This window comes from Augochlora pura, chromosome 7, assembly GCF_028453695.1.
Source record: "Augochlora pura isolate Apur16 chromosome 7, APUR_v2.2.1, whole genome shotgun sequence".
NCBI lineage: Eukaryota > Metazoa > Arthropoda > Insecta > Hymenoptera > Halictidae > Augochlora > Augochlora pura.
Genome location: NC_135778.1, coordinates 30,156,522 through 30,179,362, shown reverse-complemented (window position 1 = coordinate 30,179,362; position 22,841 = coordinate 30,156,522). Strand labels below are relative to the sequence as shown.

Genomic DNA, 22,841 nt, shown 5'->3' with positions numbered 1-22,841 from the left:
TGTTCTTCAACGTGCTGTACTTTGTCCGAAAGCTTCGTCGCTTTTGGGAAATGGTTGTTGGGATAATTTGCTAGGCAATACATTTTTTATTAAACGAAGTTTGTAATATTATTGTAAAATTGAACAAGGTTTTGAATACTAACGTAAAATTTATAAAACCTGTATAGTATCGTCGTATTATCAACGCAGAAGGGAGAAAAGGAAGATGTTTAGGAATGGTTCTGTTTAGAATAACGAATCTGCTGCGATTTATCAGTTCCTATTTTTTATTTACATTGGAAACAGAAAATAGATTTCTATGTTTCTTCCCGTTATTCGTCATCGTCAAGCGTTACCAATAAGAAATAGTAGGATATCGTTCTATTTATGATCTGGAAAATTATAATTATCCGCAGCCATTAAAACTTGAAACTAAAAGAACATTAGGTTGTCCCAAAAGGTTCCTCGCACTGCTTACCCTTTGCACTCGAGAGCACCGAAACGGAGTCTTTTAAAATTTATCTTCATGGTCCCCGTAGCGGAGCCCTCGAGTTTGAGGGTAAATTTCAAGCGGCTCCGCTCCGGAGCTTTGAGCGAATAGGGTTAAAGTGTTTCTTTACGTTACTCTATTGTTTCATATTTAAAGAATTGTTGAAAATGTGATTATTGTTTTAGAATAACTTCAAGCGTAAATGATTGAGCACTTCCGCGCGCAATTCGCGTTCTGCGTGTTACTAGAAAACAAAATTAACTTTCGAGACAGCCTGATAGAAAAACAAGATTGAACTACCTTGGCGAATAGATCGACAGAAACCACCATCAAACGGCACGCCTTCAGGATCACCGATCTCTGCATCAGTATCGTGAGCGTGAGCTTACCGGTTTTAGGATTAGCGTCCTCGTACCAGTTGCTGCAGTAAACTTCCTGGCGAAAACCGTCGCTCTTCCCGAAGAAGAATTATGTCTATAAGGATCGACAGTCTCATGATTGTCACGGTTGATACAAACCTCGGTAGTGACCATGTGTGCCGGCCAAGTGTACATGAATGTTTGAAGCGTCTTCCCGATAAGGTAAAGTGTTATCGCTACGGCTTTCTCGATCGCTATTGCTGCGTTGACCTATTACAGCGGAAACGTATTTGTTTATTCATCTGTGTCCTTATTCGTTAACTTCTTCAAAAACATTCTACATCAACGAAAACGATGAAAATAGATTAGTTCCCGGAACATTGAAACCAGTGAACAGTTGTGGACAACTGCGCATACGTACTCTCGTACGAAACAAAGCTTTTCTAAGAGTGGACAGGAAATTGAAGAAGTCGCGATTTCTGAACTTTTTAAACTTTCCCAGCTACCCATACCGAGACTGGCTCATTTGAAGATTTTCACTGAATTATCTACTAAAGTGTACAAGGTTGCTTTTAGAACTATTCCAAACGAAGCTTATCTGGTTTCTAAGTTTCAAGGCATTAAATAACTTTGAACAATCTTGAAAGATCAAAGTGTTATAGATAAATGATAAAAAAAATAAAAAAAAACGTAAAGTTCCATTTAAAAAAATCAAGGTTATATTCAAATCTTGGGGGCACATCCGCCTAGAGGGAATTTGTGACTATCATAAGATGTCTCCCTCGAAACAGGGTAAGTTTCGATTGGATCATTTTTCGAAACAACCTACAGTTTAGGAGATAATTGAGTGCTAATCTTCAAATGGGTCGACCTGTGTATTAAAAGCTTGATCAATGAATTCTTTAAGCCGCGGTAATTTATTGTAACATTGTTTATATACAGAATGGTTCACTTCAACTGCACATCTGAGTTATTTCTGCCACTACGAAAGGTATTTAAATAATGACAAAACGGTATTTAAATGGTTTCGTTTTTATTTTTCACGAATTCAGTGACCTATACTATCATTACCAATTCAAAAAATGAGTTGAAATTTAAAGACTAGTGAACGGTGCCCGGCACTTTAAAACATTCGTAATAAAATAAGGTAATTTACGCCGTTTCCCAATTCTTTAAATTTCAACTGGTTTCTTAATTCGTATTGTAGGTCACCGAATTCGTCTTGACGCAACCAACAACGTCGCACTATGAAAAATAAAGGTTAATGTCCAAAAAAATATGTCGATGATCTCGAAAATATCATTAAAACGATCTCGATGGCACGATTCCTTGTTACCCTGTCAGATGCACGCTTCGAAACGACTTAAATACTATTTTATTATATAACGTTTTCATACGTTTCATAGTAACACGGATAACTTAGATGTTCGATGTAAGGGAATCATTGTTTATGTTCGTCCACAACTGGTCTTTCTATTACGAACATTGACAATTGTTTATCCAATTGTTTATATGATGTTTATGACAATTGTTTATATGATGCATGTTTAACCAATCTGCCGATTGGTGTCCCATCCTAAGGGAATGATTCCCAACGCGATTACACTGACCTTAGTGACCTCGAATATCAACGCGCACATGCCCAGACAATTGGTCATCATAACCGAGAATATGATGGGCCCGTAAATCTCCTCCATAATCTCTCGACACTTGATCAACGTGACGTGGCGGTCGATACAGTTCCGCAAGACCTGCTCGGCGTTCTCGTCGTTGACGCCGTTCCGTCGTTTCGGTAACTCCTCCAACTCGATTGCCATCGCCCGGAACACGGAGCACATGCGGAACGTGCACAGAGTGAAAAATGCGTCCACTCCGGAAGTTATGATGCAAAACGAGTAACAGACGGCCACCTCGAGCAGGTAGTGAGCAACGAAAAACGTGGTCGAGTCGATCGGGAACGGGGAAATTGAGGGAAACGGCGTCGACCGGTTCGCGTGTCGAATTGTCACGCCTATCACCGGCTTGATCGAGTATAGAATCCCGGTGGTGACTATGCACACGCAGTGGTAGTATCCCAGACGGTAAAATGGCAGCATGAACTGGAAAGCGGGCGAATCGGGGGGCTGCTGCATCGCAGTCTCCTGGAACAGAGCCTCGAGTGTGTCGGCCACGTGTATCACTTTTTCACGACAAATCACGAATCGGGAGGTCTGGAATAATAGCAATCGTTTAAAGAACGCGTCGTTCTTTTGCCGAAATAGAAGCGTGCCTCACAAGCCGCGATTCTTGGTCGATACAGACGTAATATCGGCTGCAATCCTTGTGCAAAGAAACTTGATCGTAAAGTATATCGTTCATTTCAATTGCATTTTTCTTTTTTCCTTTTTTGAAATTTCTGCATTGATTTACGTGCGCGTATACCGAAGGTTGATTTCGAAATAGACTATTTATAAACTCGAATATTAACACTTTGCCGTCCGCACGACTCGCAAAAATTTCTTCGCTTGGCGTCGGCAGCGTTGACTCAGATTACTTCACTTGTCGCCTTTATCAAGAAAAATTATCAGGAAATTATCAATTGTCAAGTTTTACTAATCTCATCGTCAGCTCTTATGAGTTTTCAATCCTGTCCACCTGTTTTCAAGAAATTTCAAAGATATACATATGTAAATATAATAAATGTAATATTTGTGTCTGTCTTATACATACTATGTATATGTTTACGCGTTACACCACTGTGGTGACACCGGACGGCATAGTGTTAATTGCGTTACAACGTCACTTTCAATGTATCCGTGACAAAATTAATTGATCAGTCTTGTGAATCGCATACAACCGGTTCAACCTTTCAACGGTCACGCCTGCGTATATCACGAGCTCGCTAAATTAACAAGAAATAATTTCAGTGCGTGTGTACTTTATTAAATTCGATAAAAACCTTTCGTTTCCTATCGGTGCACAAACGGCGTTGTTTATATAACGACGCGTTGAAATCACCGGCAAATATTTATATTGATTCTCGTTACATCGACAAATGTTCTTGTCGACGTTTCGTGTATAAGAAATGCAATTGTCGCCGACGTTACCTATGTTAGAACAACCATTGAACGGTGAACTTCCTCGAAAAAGAAGAAAACAGGATGAAAGAGAGAAAGAAAGAATTCAAAAGATGCTACAAAATCGTGAAAATTACACAGAAATGAATTTTCTTGAAGCATTAGCAAATATTGTATCTTTATAATACCATTTATAACTAATAAAGTAATTAATGATTTTTTCTTGCATATACAGGTAACATATAATTTATAATAATAAACTAATTAGCGTTAGCAAACATATATTGTGTATGTACAAGTGTCTGCTTAATTGGTTCATCTTTGATAAGATCAAAGTTTACTGTACGACAATTAATGATAATGTTGATTATTAAAGTACTAATATAAACATATCGTTATTGTTTCTATATCTATATTTTTTATGCACAGAGTGTCGATAATAATATTTGTCAGTGATCTCAACGTGTCGGTATACAGTGTGTTCCAAAAATATCTAACAATCTGGAAACGGAAGATGTCTGAAGTTATTTCAAGTACAATAACTTTTCCTTTACAAAATTTTTCACCGAGGCATCGTTAACGGGCTATTAACCCTTTGCGGACGATGATTTTTTCGACTAAGTAAGGTAGTAGGACGAGACGATTTTCTCAAATGTATCGACTGTTTTGTATACAAATTATTTTAATTTATATACGATTATATGCGACTATATACAATTATATAATTTATATACTTGTCCCATAATTATCTTGTTTTGTATATAATACAAATATAATTTACATATAATTATATGCAATTGTATACAATTGTATAATTTATATAGAAACTACCTTAACATAAACATCGACTGTCGCCTCTCACTCTTGCCACTTGCCCTGCCAAGAGAAACGCCGTGGCGAACGAGAGTTGCATCTCGTCTGCAAAGGGTTTTGACATTGACCAATGAGAAGCGTGCTTCGCTGGCACGAGGCGATCTAGCCGTCGATGCCCAGTTTCGTTCCTTGGCTGTTGCCTCGCGTCAGCGGTACTCGCCTCTCGTTGGTCAATGTTTTTTTCGTAATAATTCGTTAACGATGCCTCGAAGAAAACTTTTGTAAATGAAAAAATTGTTCGAAATGATCTCAGGCATGCCCCACTTCCAGATCGTCAAACATTTTTGGGACACCCTGTATAAGAGCTTTTTAACCATGAGGGAATCGAATCTTGTCAACGATCGGGTGAAAACAAGTTTAATCCTTTGCACTCGAAGGTGACTCTGAGTCATCAATGAAAATCGTTGAGTTATTTCTGAAACATATTTTTGCGTTATTAAAATCTATGTACAATAAATTGTTACACTCATAAATGTTATACGGATTAATGGGATTGGCATCGTGGATATAAAATAGAAACAAGCGTAGAAAATGTAAACGTTACCGCGGTTTAGAAAAATCGTCTCAACTATCGAGTTACAGTAGCTTCGAGTGCAAAATATTTGTTTGTCAAGTGATTAACCATTCCGGCACTGATTAAAATGGTAAAGCCTTACAGAGGGTGTACAATGAGCTTAGTGTGTCAAATATTCTGTAAATACCACAGAGTAACGCGTTGACACCGACGTGCAACGTCGGTGGTTCACTTATATTGCTTGTATTTTCCAAAACAGATAGTACAGAATAGGTTTACGTTGTTTCACCTCAACATTATAAACAGATGTTCTATACTAAACACACCAAAATTCGTTATCATATATTTAAAGTACTCATTTAATTTTGTTTCATTTCGTCACCGCCTCACCAGATAAAACCGTGAATATCGGCGCCGGAGTCAAAGTGTTAAACAACGTGGTTTTCGGCCCGCGTGAACTAAACATTGCGTGGAAATGGCTCGGTGTCGGTAAACAAAAACTAGACAAGCGCGCTAACAAACGTACCCTTATCGTCATGTTGACAATACCGCTGAGCAGGCTTAGACACGCGGTGATCGCACTGATCTCGGTGATGTGTACCCGGATAAAGTTGATCATAGCGCAGAAATCTAGGCAGTATCCCAGCATCCAAAAGAACGGTAGATACCTGCTGACGATGCCCCGTTCGTATGGGTACAAGCCGCACATGAGAAGGTTTCTTTTCACGAAGTTAACGTACTCCTGGTACAACGGCAACTCCTTCGGCATCGTTCAACCTGTCCGGAACAATTTTATCGGAATCGATGGAGCCCCATCGGCGAACTTTTTTAAAATGGACCTAATTCGCGTAACCACCGTTATCGCCGTCGGACTACGTCCTTGATTACAAGCGGATCGATCGGTGCTCGGCTAATCCTTTACCCATCAATTTCGTCGAGCTGCTCGGGGGGGCGGCGGCGGCGGCGGCGGCGGCGGCGAATAATTCATTAGGGCTGGACGCGTTCCGCTGCCTTTGTAAATTAGACGTTGCGCGGCATTAACGGACGCGCACGGTGAACTTAAGCAATTTGAACTTCGTGGGATTTTTAATAAACGGTGTGTCCGGCTCTGTACTTCGCTTGTTAAACGGTTCGAACTTCATGGGATTTTTATTAAACAACCGTCGGACGGTACGCTTTCAACGATCTCTGGTGGACGGAGAAAAGTTTCGCGCGATGTGCGCAGATGGGGGTCGTCTGAAATTGTTCTAGAGAATCGGTGAATAGCTTGCGAAGGTAGCAACGGCGGGTATCGCGCTTCGATCATGTTTCATTTGGCTAACTCGCGAGTTACACGGTATACATACCGCTACGAAACGGTGAGTAACTGAGTGAATGTTACGTGAGAAATGATCAAAACTTATTCGAGATCGAAATGGTTTTTATCTGCTGCTATGAAAATGTAACCGAGATAGTTGACGTTATTTGAAACACAAGGAATTGCCGTTAACCTTTTGTAATTGAGTTGCGACTTTGCGACGCCATTAAAATTGTTGCAACAATCGTTACAATATTATTTTTATAGATATCGCCAAAGCTTAGATTTAAAACAATTGTTGAAAGTGTAACTGTTATATGAGTCACGAGATTTAATTTTATATGCATAGAATGAATTTTTGTTATGTAAAATGGAAACGTTAAAAGCCAGAAAAATTATTTTAGTTTTGCAGTTTTCCACAATTCTCTATTAGAACTGTCCATCGGGAAACATCGAGATTTAAAACATTTTTAATTTTATGCAGCTTATTAACGAATTACCGTCTGTTCTTATAATTATCCGTTCGGTACGAGGACTCTAATTATATTTCTTCTAATTATATTTACTTTTACCATGATTTCACGCACCAATATCTACCCCTAGGTACGCTGAAGTTTTAGTTTTTTCTTCCTCGGTTTAGTATTTACTGCGAGGAATTATTACCATCAGCAATAACAATTGTATAAATTGAATTTAAGTGTTAATTTGTAAAGAATACGATTTATTACAACACATATGGTAGATTAGATCATAAATCTCGACGTACTGAACTTGGCATAATAACGATGGTGTTATAATAATGGAACAACTGAAAATCAGAACTTCGTCTGTTTCTTGTTCTGTGTAGGAGCTATGATAATTTTCACCTCATATAGTCGAATTTTTTGCATTCAGAAGTCTAAAGTACTCAATAATAGGGATGGTGTTACAGAGTTATGCTCCTCAGTCCACGTGTTATAATAGTAACTAAGAGAATATCGATAATTATTTAGGCGACGCTCAATTATTTTCAACTTCCAGTTAACATATCTCAGAAACGGCAGAAAATATCATGAGGTTGAAATAGTTTTTAATTTGTTGTTTGTTACACTATAAAAATCTGAACAATTTTTTTTTTTAGAGATTCCAACCAACAGTCTGAAATAACAGTACAATTTCGTACGTGATTTTCGTGGAGCAGAAAAACGCGGAAATATTTGGATTTTATGTTTTTGTTCCGCGAGACTTCATGTGAGTGTCAGCTATACATACTACTTTCGCCATTCACATCTTTTCAGTGTTAAGTGGTACGTTACAGCGTCGGCTATATGCTGCGACGATTAAATAACACGCCTACCTCGCGATAAATTAATATGCTGAGGATGTAGTTGGGGATGAACTGCGATGGAACGAGGGTGCCGTGTTTAACAAGGCTTTAATAATAAAAAACGAACAACTATCACAATTACAGCAACTATGTACAAAATGTCGGTTGTCGGACGAGATGAGAAGTCACCGAGTGCAAAGTGTGAAGTGATTGAAGGTACGCTCCTCATCTTCCGAATACGCCTTCCTATGCGAATGGTATGGGTGGAGTCAGTTTTTCATTGGTTGCTTAAATAATATTAAGACCGATGATTTCCAGAGAAATGGTCAAGGAGAGGGGACAGTAAAAATCTGGGAATTCTCAGGTTCATTACCTCCAGAGTCTCTGTTCATGGCCACATCTGGTAGGGGTTGCTGAAGACCCGATAGTTTCGACGTAAGTTTGTCACGTAAAGGAACAATTATTGAAAAACCGAGGATTTCTGGCGAGCTGTCACAAATTAGTCAAGCCCTCTTATAAACACAAATTCGTTTATTACTAGCGAAGCGACGTTGAGTACAGTTTGATTACAGTTACATGTATTTTTCTTCTTACACAGCACTTTCTAATTACATACAACTTTAAACACCTTCACTGAATATTGGGTTCAGATACTACCTGCGTACCTGTACGTACCCTAACAGTTAGCGTCCATTCATTGTAATACTAAGTGTTGTACAACGTAATTAATTACTATCCCCATCACTTCGGAAGAAGTGATTGGGAACTGCGTGAACTCGATGTACATTCGCGTAAACGTGGAGAAACAGTGAGCAATTTCGGAAGAATAAATCAGTTTTTAAACAAGCACTATTGAAAGCTTGAAATACTATTGACGAAAATGTTATAAATAAATTGTTAGAAAGTATGCCTAGAAGACTTTGAAGAGGTCATGAAAAACAAAAAGGAATCAAACTTCATATTAGTTACATTATTTGATTGTTATAAATATACTCAATTACGAAATTTCAATGCTGGCAACATACCTACCGCAACCGACGAAAAAGTTATTTCATTTTTTTTTGTCATTATTATAAACTCTGTTATCTTTGTTTATACATACTAGTTTGTACTATAATAATTAAAATACGTACTAAATTCCTAATTTAAAACAGAAAATTGCATTTTTTAGACATGTTAACATACACTTCGTGGCGGCTGTAGCTAGGCGTACGTTTTCGAGGGAATTGACCGGTAGAAAATTTTTGAATCTCTGCTTTTATTAGAGAAAGTTGACGCGGCTTTACGGGAAGAGGATTTAGAAAATTATAAAGTATCGTAAAACCGGTGGAGATTAAAAAATTGTAGAGGTTGGCAGAGCTTTGTAGATGGCATGGTGAGTCAATGATTCAGGTATGATTGCGGCAAGGACAGTGGTTGAGAATGCGGCAGATGTACAGGATGCGTCAAGGGTAACATCATAGTTTTCAGACGATTTTTGGATTCTCCATAGAAAGATAAAAAGAGATGACCTTCGCGTACAATAATATGTGATGATAGCGGAATGAGGTTAGTTTATAATGTAATATTAACAATGATGGATGATGTAATAATAATAGTAATAGTAAGAGTAATAATAGCAATAATAATAAATCTCATTAGAATTACAGTGGTGGAGTAGGACGTAACAATTTGTCTATGGTATTTTTTTCTATCGTAAGAATCAAGCAAGATTTTTTAGATGATTGAGTTAGGTGAGACACCCTGTATAAATTGATGCCTAAACGGATGCACCAATGATGCACGCTGGCGTAAAGGTGTTAATCCAGGGATAAGGAAACTGAAGCAGCTAACTTATACGAATCATGCTTGAAAGACAAATTACTTATTCAGTTTGACTATCTTTTCATTCGATACAGTAAGGGGTTTTAAAGCACTGCACAAATTGATTTCGCAGATGAACGATTTGGTGGCATCACACTTTTCGCTGCTAGTTCCGTTACTATAGTGCCAGAGAACCCCACAGTGTCTATTATTTGCATTGCTCGGCTCGCCTATAGCCCATTGATGATTGTCCAACGTATCGGCAAAATGACCAGTCACGGTGGTCCACGACCCCTCTTCGAATAAGTCGTGAACGCCTAACCAAATAGCTACTATGGACTCTTTAGCTATCCACTCTATGAATTGCTTTCCTTTCTTTGCGGAATCTAACACGGCCAAGTGCGCTGTAAGGGAAATGTCCTTCATTTGATTTCCTTTCTTACGAACTATACCAGGACTCGGAATTAACCAGCACGGAACGCGAGAATCGCGAGGGCTACGCCTCTCGTATCTCGTTGCAGGTCTCGCATTCACCTGATTTATTTCCCACGCACAGAGAAAATCGGACAAATAATTGTTTAGTTTTGTCTTCAAAATGGTTGTTTTAATCATAGAATATGAAGATGAGAAAAATACGTAATATGCTGTACGATTACGAGCGGACGATCAGGGTGATTGATGAGTCTAAACTCGACTTCCGTCGTTTCTTAGTCTAGATAACGTGTCACTTTCCCGAAAACAGGAGAGTTTTATTCGATGTATCAAAAGTTAAAGGTGACGAAGATCAGTTCGTGTTAGTACTCGTTCCCACCTCAAGAATGATTGCACTGCTATACCATATGCAAGCCCGAGGGAACATGATTTGTTAATAAAATATTTCTTTACGAGCATAACGAGCTTCATAAGCTTCGAACTGCCAATATTTTTACTGTAAATGTATACTTTTTCCGGAATATTTGTACATGAATCGGTTTATTGTATCATGTCAGTTATACAGGGAACCGAAATGAAAATTTTATAACTTTTAAATTCTGAATAATGATATTTCTAAAAGTTTTGTTTATATTCCTATTTACGTTCTTGATTGGTTTCTTTTCGTACAGTAGCTACGTACCTGTACTGTAGGTTAGTAGCGACAGAGACATACGCACCTGAGTTTCTGCGTGCCGAAATTGATCGTCACGAGAAGCGAGACGCTCGATGGGAGTTAGAAGGCGTAGCTCTCACGATCTGAATGTCGCTTGCTGGTTAATTCCGAGCCTGGGACTATACTGTAGTCTTTGCGCGACAAGAAGTCACCTTTATGTTTACGTCCTCCCTCTTACTAACTAGCCTACTTGTTGTCGCGTGTGAGCTACACGTTTTACCAGATCTGGCACAAAATGCGAACAGGACGTTCACGTGATCAGTGTTGTGATTGTAGCCGGGTAGCCGGTAGACTATCTGACTAACAGTTCTGATTCGAATCACGCGTCGCTTGCGCGCAGCTGTTTATATTTTGTGCCAATTCTCATCGAACGAAATATAATTGAGATCTTGTAATACCTCCTTCCGCCATGCAGAGCTTTCTCGCCTCGTTCCACGTCACTTCGCGCTGATGGATCTTGTGGGCTCCTAGGCCTGGCGTCACACGATAATCGCATCTATCTAAATAGTGTATACAGCCGATTCTATCCACATAACTTCGACACGTTGGCACGCCTGGAACTGAAAGCTATCTGGTAAGAATTTCGAAGCTTTTCAAAGTGCTTGGAGCTTTTGTATTAACCCATTGAGCGCTACGAATCCATATATGCATCCGACAATGTCATTAGCTATCGACTGTGAACGCATAATATATGGGTTCTCACACAACCATTCAATCCTTGTATTGTTCATGCTATTATTATTTAATAAAATAAATGGTTTTGTTGTTTTTGTAGTCACTGTTTCAAATATTTCAACTACAATCAACATATTTTGCAATAACATTTCAGTCAGCCTAACAAGTGCTTCGTCACAATAAATGGGCAATCCACCCTTTTGATGTGAAAACTGGACAGCTCTCAGTAAATTCTTAACGTCGCACAAACTCAGCTCTCAAAGGGTTAACAACCGTTTTCCGTTCTACAAATTCTCGACTGGCATTAAGACACGATAATATTCAGACGTCTTTTGAAACGAAATAACTTTTTTATTATCGGGCTAAGTGAATCTAAATTTCCTTGAGATGTTAGGCGGTGTTGGTTATTAGAAAATGGTTAAAAAATTGTTTTGCGAGATTGCAATTGGTTTAACCTCTTAAGCACGACGCACCATTATAGTGGCCTTCACGGAGGTTTCGTGCTGTACTATATTGTATTATTAATTATTAAAGTAAACGATTAAAGTGGAAGCGTATATGTACAATACACTAAGAAAAGACAATATTGTATATACTTATATATGTAGCTATATTGTAATAAAGTTATGAAAAACTTTATTTGCGCAAAATCTAGCCGTGCCTGAGAGGTTAAATGCCAGAACGAAAATTTGAAAAGTCTGCGTCCCTTTTTAACTGTCTTATCTTAGTCTACAATGAAAATTGTAAAATTTTGTAGATCTTGGCAACGATTGGAAACAACTGTCACTGTTGCGACAGCAACACCGATGGTCGAAAGTGCCTAGCCGTCCCTCTTTAGGTATTAAGCCGTAAACACGCGAAACAATCGACAATAGGCAAAATCCGACGAACGACGACTAATGACATTACTTTACGACTACCGTGCTTACCGAAACTCGACTCGACGAACGGACAACACGTGTAACAGACCCACGGTACCGTTACACGGACAAACATTCATAATTTTTACTATCAAAGAAGACGACGCAAACACGAAGTTCCTACCAAATTTCCCACTCCTCATTCCAAGTTCCCTGCGACACACCCACCTCCAATCAAAAACACTTCATTTCCTCCACTAAAAACTATCCTCCACTAATCAATGCAAAACCGAGGTGACAACAGACAGAACACGACGAACGAAAGACAGAACACAGTAATCATTCATACATAACGCATCAAACTAAGATCACAGCAAACATTCATACATAACGCATTCAAACGTAACGCAGTCAAACATCATCAAACATCGGAAATAGTATACTTGTACAGTGTTGTAAATAAAGTGTATATAGAACAAACACACATCTATATTAATACGGCATTGTACCAAGCGTGTACAAACAAATCCGGCCTTACAAACCGGATCAACATCAAACGCGTATACAACAGTCACAAATTTATGGTTATTGTGATTGTTGAACGTTTCGTAGTTCGATGCTGCGTTAATCAATTCCGGTGAAATTTTCAGCAGACATATTAGTTACCCGGTTCTATAAAACGCATTTTGTACTCTTTAGATATTAATTTCAGATACAAATACAGTTAAAAAACAATAGTTTTATTTGTTCGGTCATCGAACCAATTTTTGGAAGCAACTTCTTATCCATTATCTAATAATGAACTAATCCCGCTAACATTTCAAACAAATTAAAGTCGTTTGGTTCAATCTGGAGAAAGTTATTCCGTTTTAAAAGGCGTTCGAATACTTTCTTGCCTTACTGTAAGTATAATATTCACCTCCGATTCCTATAGCGTTGTTCTTGGTGCAATCTGTAGGTTGACCGCTCGAGAACTTCGCAACGAAAATTGCAGCAATGGTGAACGCGAGGAACCTTAACGGGAACTTCTGCATATTGGATGTCGTAACTATTTTGTTTAAGAATCACTGGCAACGATCGTATTTACGATGCCGACTACCGGATCAAGCAACCAACTGTTTGTATTATCGGTGAATTATACCTGATTGTTTCTGGTCGTCGATTAATTGTGTTCGTTTCTGCAAACGTGTAACGTGCACATCGATCGGAAGATTTTGAACGAGCAGCCGATAGTACCTGCAACGGGTGCTCGGCATTTTATACTTTTACCGTTGATCTCCACCTTCGATCACGAATGTTCTTATCTCCGAAGAATTGAGAATTCCAAAAAATTATGCTTTATATATAAGTCAATCGTTGTTTGGCTGCTTTTGATCACAGAATAATTTTTATCGCAGAGTAATAAGATAAGAGTGAGATATCGAAGTAATATAAAATAACGTTGGCGAAGACTTTGTATGAAATCGTGAACAATACCTTATAACTCGGTAGTTATTAATTTTTATCTACATGCATCTTAAGGCGAAGCTGTCGAATAGGTCTCGCGGAAGATAAGGGCAAAGCTAAGGGGTGAAGGTAAGGGCCAGTAATTTAACGGAGTGAGAGAAAGAAGTGTTTATGTTCTCATGCCATCCTTCTCTCTCTCTCTCTCTCTCTCTCTCTCTCTCTTGCTCATACATTAGTCATTTATTTTACAACTCATGTTTTCGTGAGATCACATTTTTGGCGGTCGAAAAAGTCTCGTAACTTCGTTTGTAAGGAAAAGGAGAGGGAGTTTCAAAGGGAATGTTTCATCCTAGACCCGCTAGAGGACTCGTCAGTAAGGCTATACTAGCAGGCCCTGCCTTAAACAAAGGGATAAGGGCAAGGACGGTTTCGATGGTATACACTAATCGGGATGCTCTTAAGTAACTTTCGGGAAAGGAGCTCATCTGTTGGCGAGTGTCACAGATGGTCGCCATACATTGTTTTTCCAGGGGTAGATACAACAATGTCCCTTCTTACGTGCGCTGAAATTTAATAATATATATAATAACATAGCTTGAAATGTATTAACACTATGCCGTCCGGCGTCACTACAGTGGTGTAACGCGCATGGTACCGCCCAATATGACGCGATGTTCTGTTGTCGCTCTGTTTAAGTAACAATAAGTTACACACATCAGCAAGTTTTTTGTTTTTATAAGTACTCGTGCCCTTTCTTCGTAGCAGACAACAGAGAAGATGCGATTATTCCCGATGAATACGCGGACTATTTGTCTGATGTTCCAATCGACTTTGCCGTATAAAATTGAAGAAAAAAACTGCAGTCAACTGTCTCAGAAGAAACGCGTTTAATGTTGCCGAATGTATTTTTACATATATTCAACGCTAGTGTATGCAAGTATGCGAATCAGCTATAGACTTCTTATTTCTAAAAATAATTTCTTTCATAGGCTAAAACCTTCTGTAATTTATTTTTAAGACATCGAATTAAAATAGTCAAACACCTTGATAAATTTTTACTGAGCTTTCAGCAATCTTTTCAATTATAACATCGAATATAACATATTGTAAAAACACAGATTGAAAGTGTTCTTCTTACTTTAACCAGAAGCAAAACCAATTATTATATTGTACAGGCTGGTGCAGGTAATTGTATCACATTCTAAACAATGGAGAATGGTAAATGGCTCGAAGAGAACTATGTCTGTAGGCGCTTAGATCTTTCTGACTGCATCAATGCACGTGCAATTAACAATTGCATTTCCGTAAATGAAAAAGCATTTTTCTTATTCTGCCAGAAGTAATCATGCCAGAAGATTGATTAGTACTGTGAGATATAATTTATTTAAAAAAATAAACGAAATATAGATTTAAAAGATAATAAAGTTTCCTCATAAATCATATTCAAACTTATTAAGCTCGTTCACATCCGCCACTCACATTGTTTTCTTTCTCGTTACACAATCTTATCATCTCTGTTTTTCAATGAATTCATTCATACTCGTCTTTCGATAAATGGCAATCAATTGATAGACATCAGTAAATGTTACAAACCATAATCCATGCCAACTAATATCATGTTCTCCACGCACATAGCACATACATGCATATGACGCTGAACTCGTATTGATATACAAAAAGATATAGAATTCTATAGTACCCGAGATATTTTCAAAAAATATCTTTTTTTAAATAAACGCAGCGACTTTCAATGCATAAGTCTGAACTGGAGTTATCAATAACAGGAAAACGATGAAGTTCGAGGTGAAAAAGCAAGGTCGTCGGTAGAAGTATAAAATAGCCAGTATTCGTTGCAATTACTATCGACTGCACAGTACACGATATCTCATCACGGTCGATGCGTTCGTTACACGTTGCCAGTGTCCAGGAAAAATTAATTAGCGAGGATCACGCAACGTTGCTGGTGTTTCTCAAATAAAAAAGTTGAGACTGCCAATATGGAGACATTTTCGTTGACGTTCTCGCGACTGCCTTAATCGGATTTTTCGTTGCGAAATTATCGAGCGGCCATACTACGAATGCGACATCGTTAACCGAGAACAACGATGCGGAAATCAAAGGTGAATATCATCAGATAAAAGCAGAGACCAAAAATAACTCTCGCAAAGGGCATAGCCGATTAAGATGGTCAAAACTACCCTTAGAGGTTTTTCAATGAGTCATATACCGTTCGATAGCTGACCAATAAAAACTCATCTGTGCAAAATTTTAACCCTGTAACTTGTCTGTGAGGGTAGTTACAGGGTAAATTAGATTTCGCGGTTTTCCGGCATTTTTCCACCTTTAGCGGCTTTCTAAAATTTTGGAAAAAATATGACTTATTTTGGACATCAAGCCGGATGTTATAGAATTTTTTCAGATTTTTCAGTTGCAAGCTGCGATTATCAAAAATGAAAAACCCCAAAAAAATCGGAAAATTGAAAATTTCTCGAAAATTTAATTACTGTAAAACTATTTCATTAATTCCCTGACAAGGTACTATCACGGCTCGTGTACTCAATTTTTCTCAGATTTTTTGCTAGCCTGCAACATTGTCAAAAAAAAAAATGAAAACCCAACGTGTCGGTGTTTTTTGCTGTCAGAATGAAGCTACTACTTTTCTAGTTTACCGCGAGTGTGGATTAAGTAATTTTAAACGTTATTGCATCGAAACAAACAATTTTTGAACCCTGAAAATGCGAATTAAGCGAGCAAAAAAATTGTAACGAGCGGAATGTATGCCAAAATGTTTCCGCTCATTACAACTCAATCGGTTAGCGCAATGGTTAGAGCGTACGATTTCGGTGCTGCAGGTCTCGAGTTCAAATCCCGTTGGAGGCAAAGTTTTTTTTCGTAAGACACATTTTATTTTTCCAATTCTATATCACTTATTTAAATGACTTTACAAATATGTTTGTAATGTTTTGCACGTGCGTACCGTTCCAGGGTACAGTTCGTACCTGTTCCACTCATTGGCTCGGTCACTTTGTCGTTTAATGCCGCCTCTGATTGGTTACGGTTTTTCGTCAATAATTTCTAAACAAAGCTGTGGATTACATTTGCGCTAAGGAAAAAGCTACTTCCAATAATTTAAAAACCTCTCATTTCCCGTTTTGAGTAATTTTTAGAACACTCTGTATATTGTGCAAAATAATTCCGAAAGAAATTTCGCGTCGCAGTTCATTACTTCTACATTTATACTTCATTTATTCATTATTTATACTTACATTTATTCTTCACTAGCGAGGCAGTCATAACATTCCTATCGAGGTAGCGATTTGAAACCGACTTTTATACAATAACTAGCAAACCTGGCGAACTCCGTTTCGCCACCAGATGGCTTCGTTTTTTTGTAACATTTCGTTTGGGGATTAAAAGATGAAGAAAAGTTATTTTTTTTGTTTTATAAACCATATTGGTTTGTAGTACATGCTATGTATCAGAGATGGAGCTGTGTGTGAAAAATGATTTTCCCTGTTTTCCTGCTTTTCTGTTGAAATTTTTCCAGAATTTTGGTTGCTATAAACCTCACGGAGCCCGAGACCTTTCCAACGAATGCAAAACCGTGGAAATCGGTTCGTGCGTTCTGGAGTTATAGCGTCAGGAAGGAAAACCCGACTTATTTTTATATAATAGATTACAGATAAACTGAAAATGGAAAAATTTGTTGACAAAGGATAATTCATAGTTGATGAACGGATAAATGTATAATAACAAGTTAACTATTCAGATTGTTCCTACTTCATTGCCATGCCCTCGCAATTAACAAGGTCGGCTGGTTTCGATCTTGCTATGTGTGACACTCGTTTTCGGAAAACAAGAGGTTCCATTACCTTTCGAAAAAGTCAGCATTGGTCGAAATGTCAGAAAACTACGAATCATCGTCGAATAAATGAGTAATGTGAGTTGCGTTTTGTGAAAATCGAAGTGATAATTTATTAAATCGATCTTGGTAAACTGTTTATTCAATATAAGTTGGTAGGAATTGAGAAGGATTTTGAGAAGGATTTTGAGAAGCACACAAATTGATTTCGCAGACGGCGGAATAGTTTTTGGCGCACGGACCGTCGTGAGCTCCGATACCTTTAGTTTCTCGTTCCCAGAGGAACGCACAGTGCTGCTCATTGTTCCAATTGTTGGGCTGGTATTTAGCCCACGGTTGATAGTTCAGTGTATCGACCAACTCGCCGGTAACAGTGGTCCAGGACCCTTCCTTAAACAGATCGTGAAAGCCTAGCCAGACAGTTCGCACGGACTCTTTCTGCATCAAATCTTTGAACAGGTCCATTTTTCTCGCGGAATCTACCACGGCCAAGTGAGCTGAAAAACAAGTATCCTTTATCTTCTTTTCTTTTTAACAAACCGGTGGTAATCTAGCCGCACCTCCTTCCATTAGGCAGACCAATCGCGCATCGTTCCATGACATCTCGCGCTTATGGATCTTGTGGGCACCAAGACCCGGCGTAACAATATAATCGTTTCTTCCTAAAGTGGGCGTACAGCAGATTTTGCCTCCAGGTTGTTGCGAGGATAACGAAGTTTCTGGAACAAAGAACTTGTGAGTAGAAATTGCGGATATTTTTCAGTTGTTTAATATTCTTGATATGACAACCTTACATCAACTCACGAAATCATGCAAGAGTGAGGTGAGAGTATCCATTATGAAACACAGTTCAATTGCGACTTCTACTTGAAACAATATTTCAAATAATAAACTAAAGAAGCAGAGCATATGCGAATAGATATAAAAATTGTGTCCGTACGTTTAAACATTGTTTATTATAAATTCACTGGATCATATAAACATCCTCGTGTCCTAAAAATTACTCATAATCGGGAAATGAGAGGTTCCTGAAATCATTTCAAGTAACTTTTTAAAAGTTACTTCGAATGACTTCGGCAAGTCCGCATTTCCCGATAATGAGTCACTTTTGAGACACACTGCATACACAGGGCATCTGGATTCGGAGTCGCTACTTTCCATTTGAAACAGTAGTGAAACTAGTAAACTAAAAAATTCTGTCCATATGTTTAAACATCGTTCTTTACAAAATCGCTATCGCAAATACTCTTATGTATCAGTCAGATATAAGAAATTGTTGATTCGATTAAGAATGTGTATGTATACAAAAAGATACTGTTCCATATTGGGTACTTCATTCGTTTCAACGTCCCTATTTATGAAACTCGCGGACATGGTACGCAAATGACATTCCATAATTGGTACATGCTCGTATTTCACGACTTTCTTATCCGCAATGATTATCCATAATTAAAAACAGTTTTTATCAAGTATAATAGTTATCCGTAACGAATTAACATTCTTATAATCCATCGACGATTACTTGCAACCAACATCCATTTCCGTCATTTAGAATGGTTATTCGTAACCATAACATAAAAGTTATCCTTTTAATTAGTGCATTTCCTCAAAATTTGTTTACCAGTTCGCGACGACTACTCTTTGTGCGAATAAAAATTAATTTCTTATCAATAATATTTTCCTTCTAAATTTTCGAAAGTTATTTTTCGTCTCTGCTTTTATTTGATGATTATTCACCTTTGATTTCCTCATTGCTGTTCTCGGTTTGGCCACTCGATGAGTCCCCACAGAAAACTCCGATTAAGGCAGTCGCGAGAAACATCAACGAAAATGTCTTCATATTGGCAGCCTCAGCTCTCTTGTTTGAGAAACACCAGCAACAATGCGTGATCCTCGCTAATTAATTTTTCCTGGATACTGGCAACGTGTAACGAACGCATCGACCGTGATGAGATATCTTGTAATGTGCAGTCGATACGAGTACTGGCTATTTTATACTTCTACCAACGACCTTGATTTTTCACCTCGAACTTCGTCGTTCTCCTGGTGTTGATAACTTCAGTTCAGAATTATGCATTGCTAGTCGCTGCGTCGATAACCTTTCACATCTTACACACTGTGTAAATCGGAGAAATAATTGTTTCGTTTTATTTTATCCACTGAATGGTTGTCCTATTCATAGAATAAGGAGATAAGGAAAATACGTAATATTCTGTATGATTACGAGAGAGCGATCTGGGTGATTGAGACTAAACTACAACCGCCGTTATTTCTTAGTTTAAATAACGTGTCACTTTCCCGAGAACAGAAGCGTTTTATCCGATAACCGTGTTTCTACTATTGAATGTTTGTTTACAATATCGAGATAGAATAATATAAACCTATTTTGTAACATACGAGAGCAAGTGTTATGCTATGCGTTACAGTGGCGGCTATATGTGGTTAGGGGTGAACTAGTTTATGAACAATTATACAGATGTCTGGAAGACGGAAGAAGTAAGAGTGTTGTGTGTACAGGGTGATCCGTAATTATGTTAACATCGGGAAATGGGGGGTACCTGAGGTGATTTCAAGTAACCTTTTCCTTTGCCGAAATGCAATACGCGGCTTTCTTAACGAGTATTAATGAAAAAAGATATCTGCTTCCTACAGAAATTTGGCCACACGCGGTCTGTCCCACGCAGGGACTGCAGTCCTTAGGCAATGATGCCACGGTCACTTGAAGCTGCCTCACTCTAACATCTGCAGCCCTCGTGTGGCCGTAGGAAGATATCGCATCCTAAAGTAAGCCTTTTCATATCGGAAATGTAAAATAAATTGTACTTTTCATGTTGGAGCAAAGATAGTTTTATTCCGCACAATTGTTATTTAAGACTTAGAGAGGAACCACGCGCATTGCGCGTATTTCTGGCGTGCGCTTCCGTTCAAAGACAACACTGCGACGGCTCGCCTGCCAAAGCGACGGGGTTGAAGGCGATTTATCGACTCCGTGTTTTTATTCACTTCGAAAGGGGAACTGGAGGGAGAATTTGATAAGTACACAAATTGATTTCGCAGACGAACGGGGATTTGCCATCGCAGTGGCCGTCATCAGCCCCCATAGCTTCCATGACGTGAACCGAAAGGATTGCGCAATGCTCGCCTTGCATTCCATTGTACCAATTGTTTGGCTCTCCTGTAGCCCACGGATGATAGCCTATTGTATCGACCAACTCGCCGGTCACAGTAGTCCAGGAACCTTCCTCAAATATATCGTGGAAGCCTAACCAGAGAGTCTCCAAGGACTCTTTATTCATCCAGGCTCTTAACAGGTTCAGCTTTCTCGCGGAATCTAGCACGGCCAATTGAGCTGTAAAACGAATATCCCTTAGTTTCTTTCCCTTTTTGCAATCTGGTTGCTATTTTGTCATACCTCCTTCCTTCACACAGATCTTCCGGGCTTCGTTCCACGTCACACTGCGTTTATGAATCTTGTAAGCACCTAGGCCCGGCGTAATAGCATAATCAGTCCTATCTAATTTAGACGTGCAGCAGATTTTTCGGGCAGAATAATCGAGCAAGTTCCCTATTAAGAATTTCGGTAAAATTAACTATTATGAAACGCTATTCAGTGTGTCGTCATGAGATCGTCATCGATTTTACTACATCTGAAAAAGTGTTATTGTTAACTATATGTATATAATACTCTTGTGCCCTCTTAGTGCCTGATGACGATACGTCGTCGTTCGCAATACATATTTGCGAGAAGTGCCAGCAACGATATATCGTTGCGCATCCAATAACTTGTCTTGTGTTCTATTCTGGTTGGTGCCAAGACTGCCTGGATGCTGAAGCGATACGACAGGTACTTGATACGGGCCAGCGTCTTGGGACTGTAATCGCAACGTGTCGATAGACATGTAGTCGTAATAATATCGTATCGAGACGGCGAGAGGAGGACCATTTACTCTTTCCTTGATCTTTGTTGTGAAAATGTGTCTACGTCGAAGCAGTAACGGTTCGAAAGGCTTCTACTTTATTATTGTCGTTGTTTGTAAAACTGATTATAGAAATTTTAAAAATTTTCCCACAGTTATATAACCTACACCATTCGCTTGTTTCGTAACAGGCGATACGCGTTTGTCGCTCGCCGTGTACGCCGGTGTTATTCTTTATGTTTGTTATCCAATATTATTTGTTTTATTAGAAAATTATTAATATTGCAAGGTATACACATCGGACCAAGCGGTCTATATAAAGTTGTGACGAACCGATGATTTTTCTTATATGCCAATACGTTTTGTCGGAGGGAGCTCAATTTTTATCTTCTTCACGATGTCTTATAATTATGTTATTCATACGATTTTCAATAAATATTAAAAACCTATTGCCATTACTTTATTCTTCGTTTTTTTTCCCGTAATACGTTGCTTTTTGGATTATGTAAATATCATTTTTAGTTTGGTTTTTGCGAACATTTTTCCAAACTTTAGTAAATTCGTTTTTTGCCCGATATTAAAAGGGCTAGGGCACATTTATGTTCCTACATAATGTAATGTACTTTGAAATATTCATTTAACACGTTCGTCGTCGCGTCACCCATATCTGGGTGACAGTTATGCTTCTGTGGAGGACTCGTCACCCTAATATGGGTGCAGCGGCATTTAGAAGTCAATCATCTTCCTTCGCTGTCTATGTAGTTTGAATTATATTTTATGACAAGAAATAAACCTTCCAATAATATAAAACGGATAAAAATTAATACAAACCGAATAGAAAGATTTTAAAAATGATCTTATCAAATATCCTAAATATAACATAACAGAGAAAGTTTTCTCCCAGGTTATTCTAAGAACAACTAACTGGTCAGCCTATCATATTTCTGATAAGAAGGGTCAGTAGCTCGGCACATGTACGGTCGACCTAGTCCCGGATATTACGTAAAGATGGTCGGTATTATCAGTTTCTCGATTACTCTTTACCACGATCTCGGGATCCGACACAGCATACAGATTGACTCGTGTCGCGCGTCTCGCTCCATGTGATCGTTTAACCCTTTGGCTACTATGGGCGCATATACGCGCCCAGAAATGGTTGGTTTTCTCGCACGGAGGGCGCACATAAGCGCTCTGAATGTTTTATCTAGTATTATTTAAAATACAAAGAAATAAATAATATTGTTTTATATAGTGAAA

The 22,841-nt window shown here is 38.5% G+C and overlaps 4 protein-coding genes across 6 annotated transcripts; all 4 read right to left on the bottom strand.

The window, feature by feature from the left end:
• Nucleotides 1-234: 234 nt before the first annotated feature.
• On the bottom strand, nucleotides 235-6,131 carry LOC144473883 (odorant receptor 82a-like). 3 transcript variants are annotated; one of them, XM_078188228.1, is made up of 5 exons: nucleotides 5,798-6,127; nucleotides 2,439-3,038; nucleotides 988-1,098; nucleotides 770-922; nucleotides 235-371 (listed from the first exon to the last, which is right to left on the bottom strand). In XM_078188228.1, exons 1-5 carry the CDS (start codon nucleotides 6,038-6,040, stop codon nucleotides 312-314), a joined length of 1,167 nt encoding a protein of 388 aa, XP_078044354.1. In that variant the 5' UTR covers nucleotides 6,041-6,127; the 3' UTR covers nucleotides 235-311. The 3 variants fall into 3 exon arrangements, with proteins under 3 accessions (XP_078044354.1, XP_078044355.1, XP_078044353.1); XM_078188229.1 differs by lacking the exon at nucleotides 235-371 and having other exon boundaries at nucleotides 378-922; nucleotides 2,439-2,969; nucleotides 5,798-6,131; XM_078188227.1 differs by lacking the exon at nucleotides 235-371 and having other exon boundaries at nucleotides 378-922; nucleotides 5,798-6,129.
• A 3,254-nt stretch (nucleotides 6,132-9,385) lies between these two features.
• On the bottom strand, nucleotides 9,386-13,522 carry LOC144472581 (hemolymph lipopolysaccharide-binding protein-like). Its single transcript, XM_078185797.1, has 3 exons — nucleotides 13,279-13,522; nucleotides 11,223-11,384; nucleotides 9,386-10,081 (listed from the first exon to the last, which is right to left on the bottom strand). The coding sequence occupies exons 1-3, from the start codon at nucleotides 13,391-13,393 to the stop codon at nucleotides 9,735-9,737; spliced, it is 624 nt and encodes a 207-aa protein (XP_078041923.1). The 5' UTR covers nucleotides 13,394-13,522; the 3' UTR covers nucleotides 9,386-9,734.
• Nucleotides 13,523-17,791: 4,269 nt separating this feature from the next.
• LOC144473050 (hemolymph lipopolysaccharide-binding protein-like) lies at nucleotides 17,792-19,641 on the bottom strand. Its single transcript, XM_078186598.1, has 3 exons — nucleotides 19,405-19,641; nucleotides 18,228-18,386; nucleotides 17,792-18,164 (listed from the first exon to the last, which is right to left on the bottom strand). The coding sequence occupies exons 1-3, from the start codon at nucleotides 19,505-19,507 to the stop codon at nucleotides 17,806-17,808; spliced, it is 621 nt and encodes a 206-aa protein (XP_078042724.1). The 5' UTR covers nucleotides 19,508-19,641; the 3' UTR covers nucleotides 17,792-17,805.
• Nucleotides 19,642-20,505: 864 nt separating this feature from the next.
• LOC144471985 (C-type lectin domain family 4 member M-like) lies at nucleotides 20,506-21,566 on the bottom strand. The gene is made up of 4 exons (XM_078184612.1): nucleotides 21,353-21,566; nucleotides 21,080-21,232; nucleotides 20,810-21,016; nucleotides 20,506-20,683 (listed from the first exon to the last, which is right to left on the bottom strand). The coding sequence occupies exons 1-4, from the start codon at nucleotides 21,564-21,566 to the stop codon at nucleotides 20,667-20,669; spliced, it is 591 nt and encodes a 196-aa protein (XP_078040738.1). The 3' UTR covers nucleotides 20,506-20,666.
• Nucleotides 21,567-22,841: the final 1,275 nt, after the last annotated feature.

Coding starts and splice junctions, on each gene's coding strand:
- LOC144473883 (XM_078188227.1), bottom strand. CDS start 6,040: ATGCCGAAGGAGTTGCCGTTGTACCAGGAGTACGTTAACTTCGTGAAA. Junction 1,099..2,438: donor TGATATTCGAGGTCACTAAG/GTCAGTGTAATC, acceptor CCGCTGTAATAG/GTCAACGCAGCAATAGCGAT. Junction 923..987: donor CACACATGGTCACTACCGAG/GTTTGTATCAAC, acceptor TTCTTCGGGAAG/AGCGACGGTTTTCGCCAGGA.
- LOC144472581 (XM_078185797.1), bottom strand. CDS start 13,393: ATGCAGAAGTTCCCGTTAAGGTTCCTCGCGTTCACCATTGCTGCAATT. Junction 11,385..13,278: donor CAACGCTATAGGAATCGGAG/GTGAATATTATA, acceptor GATAGCTTTCAG/TTCCAGGCGTGCCAACGTGT. Junction 10,082..11,222: donor GCTCTGCATGGCGGAAGGAG/GTATTACAAGAT, acceptor TTTCCCTTACAG/CGCACTTGGCCGTGTTAGAT.
- LOC144473050 (XM_078186598.1), bottom strand. CDS start 19,507: ATGAAGACATTTTCGTTGATGTTTCTCGCGACTGCCTTAATCGGAGTT. Junction 18,387..19,404: donor CAGCAATGAGGAAATCAAAG/GTGAATAATCAT, acceptor TCTTTGTTCCAG/AAACTTCGTTATCCTCGCAA. Junction 18,165..18,227: donor GGTCTGCCTAATGGAAGGAG/GTGCGGCTAGAT, acceptor CTTGTTTTTCAG/CTCACTTGGCCGTGGTAGAT.
- LOC144471985 (XM_078184612.1), bottom strand. CDS start 21,566: ATGTCTATCGACACGTTGCGATTACAGTCCCAAGACGCTGGCCCGTAT. Junction 21,233..21,352: donor GGCACTAAGAGGGCACAAGA/GTATTATATACA, acceptor AATTCTTAATAG/GGAACTTGCTCGATTATTCT. Junction 21,017..21,079: donor GATCTGTGTGAAGGAAGGAG/GTATGACAAAAT, acceptor TTCGTTTTACAG/CTCAATTGGCCGTGCTAGAT.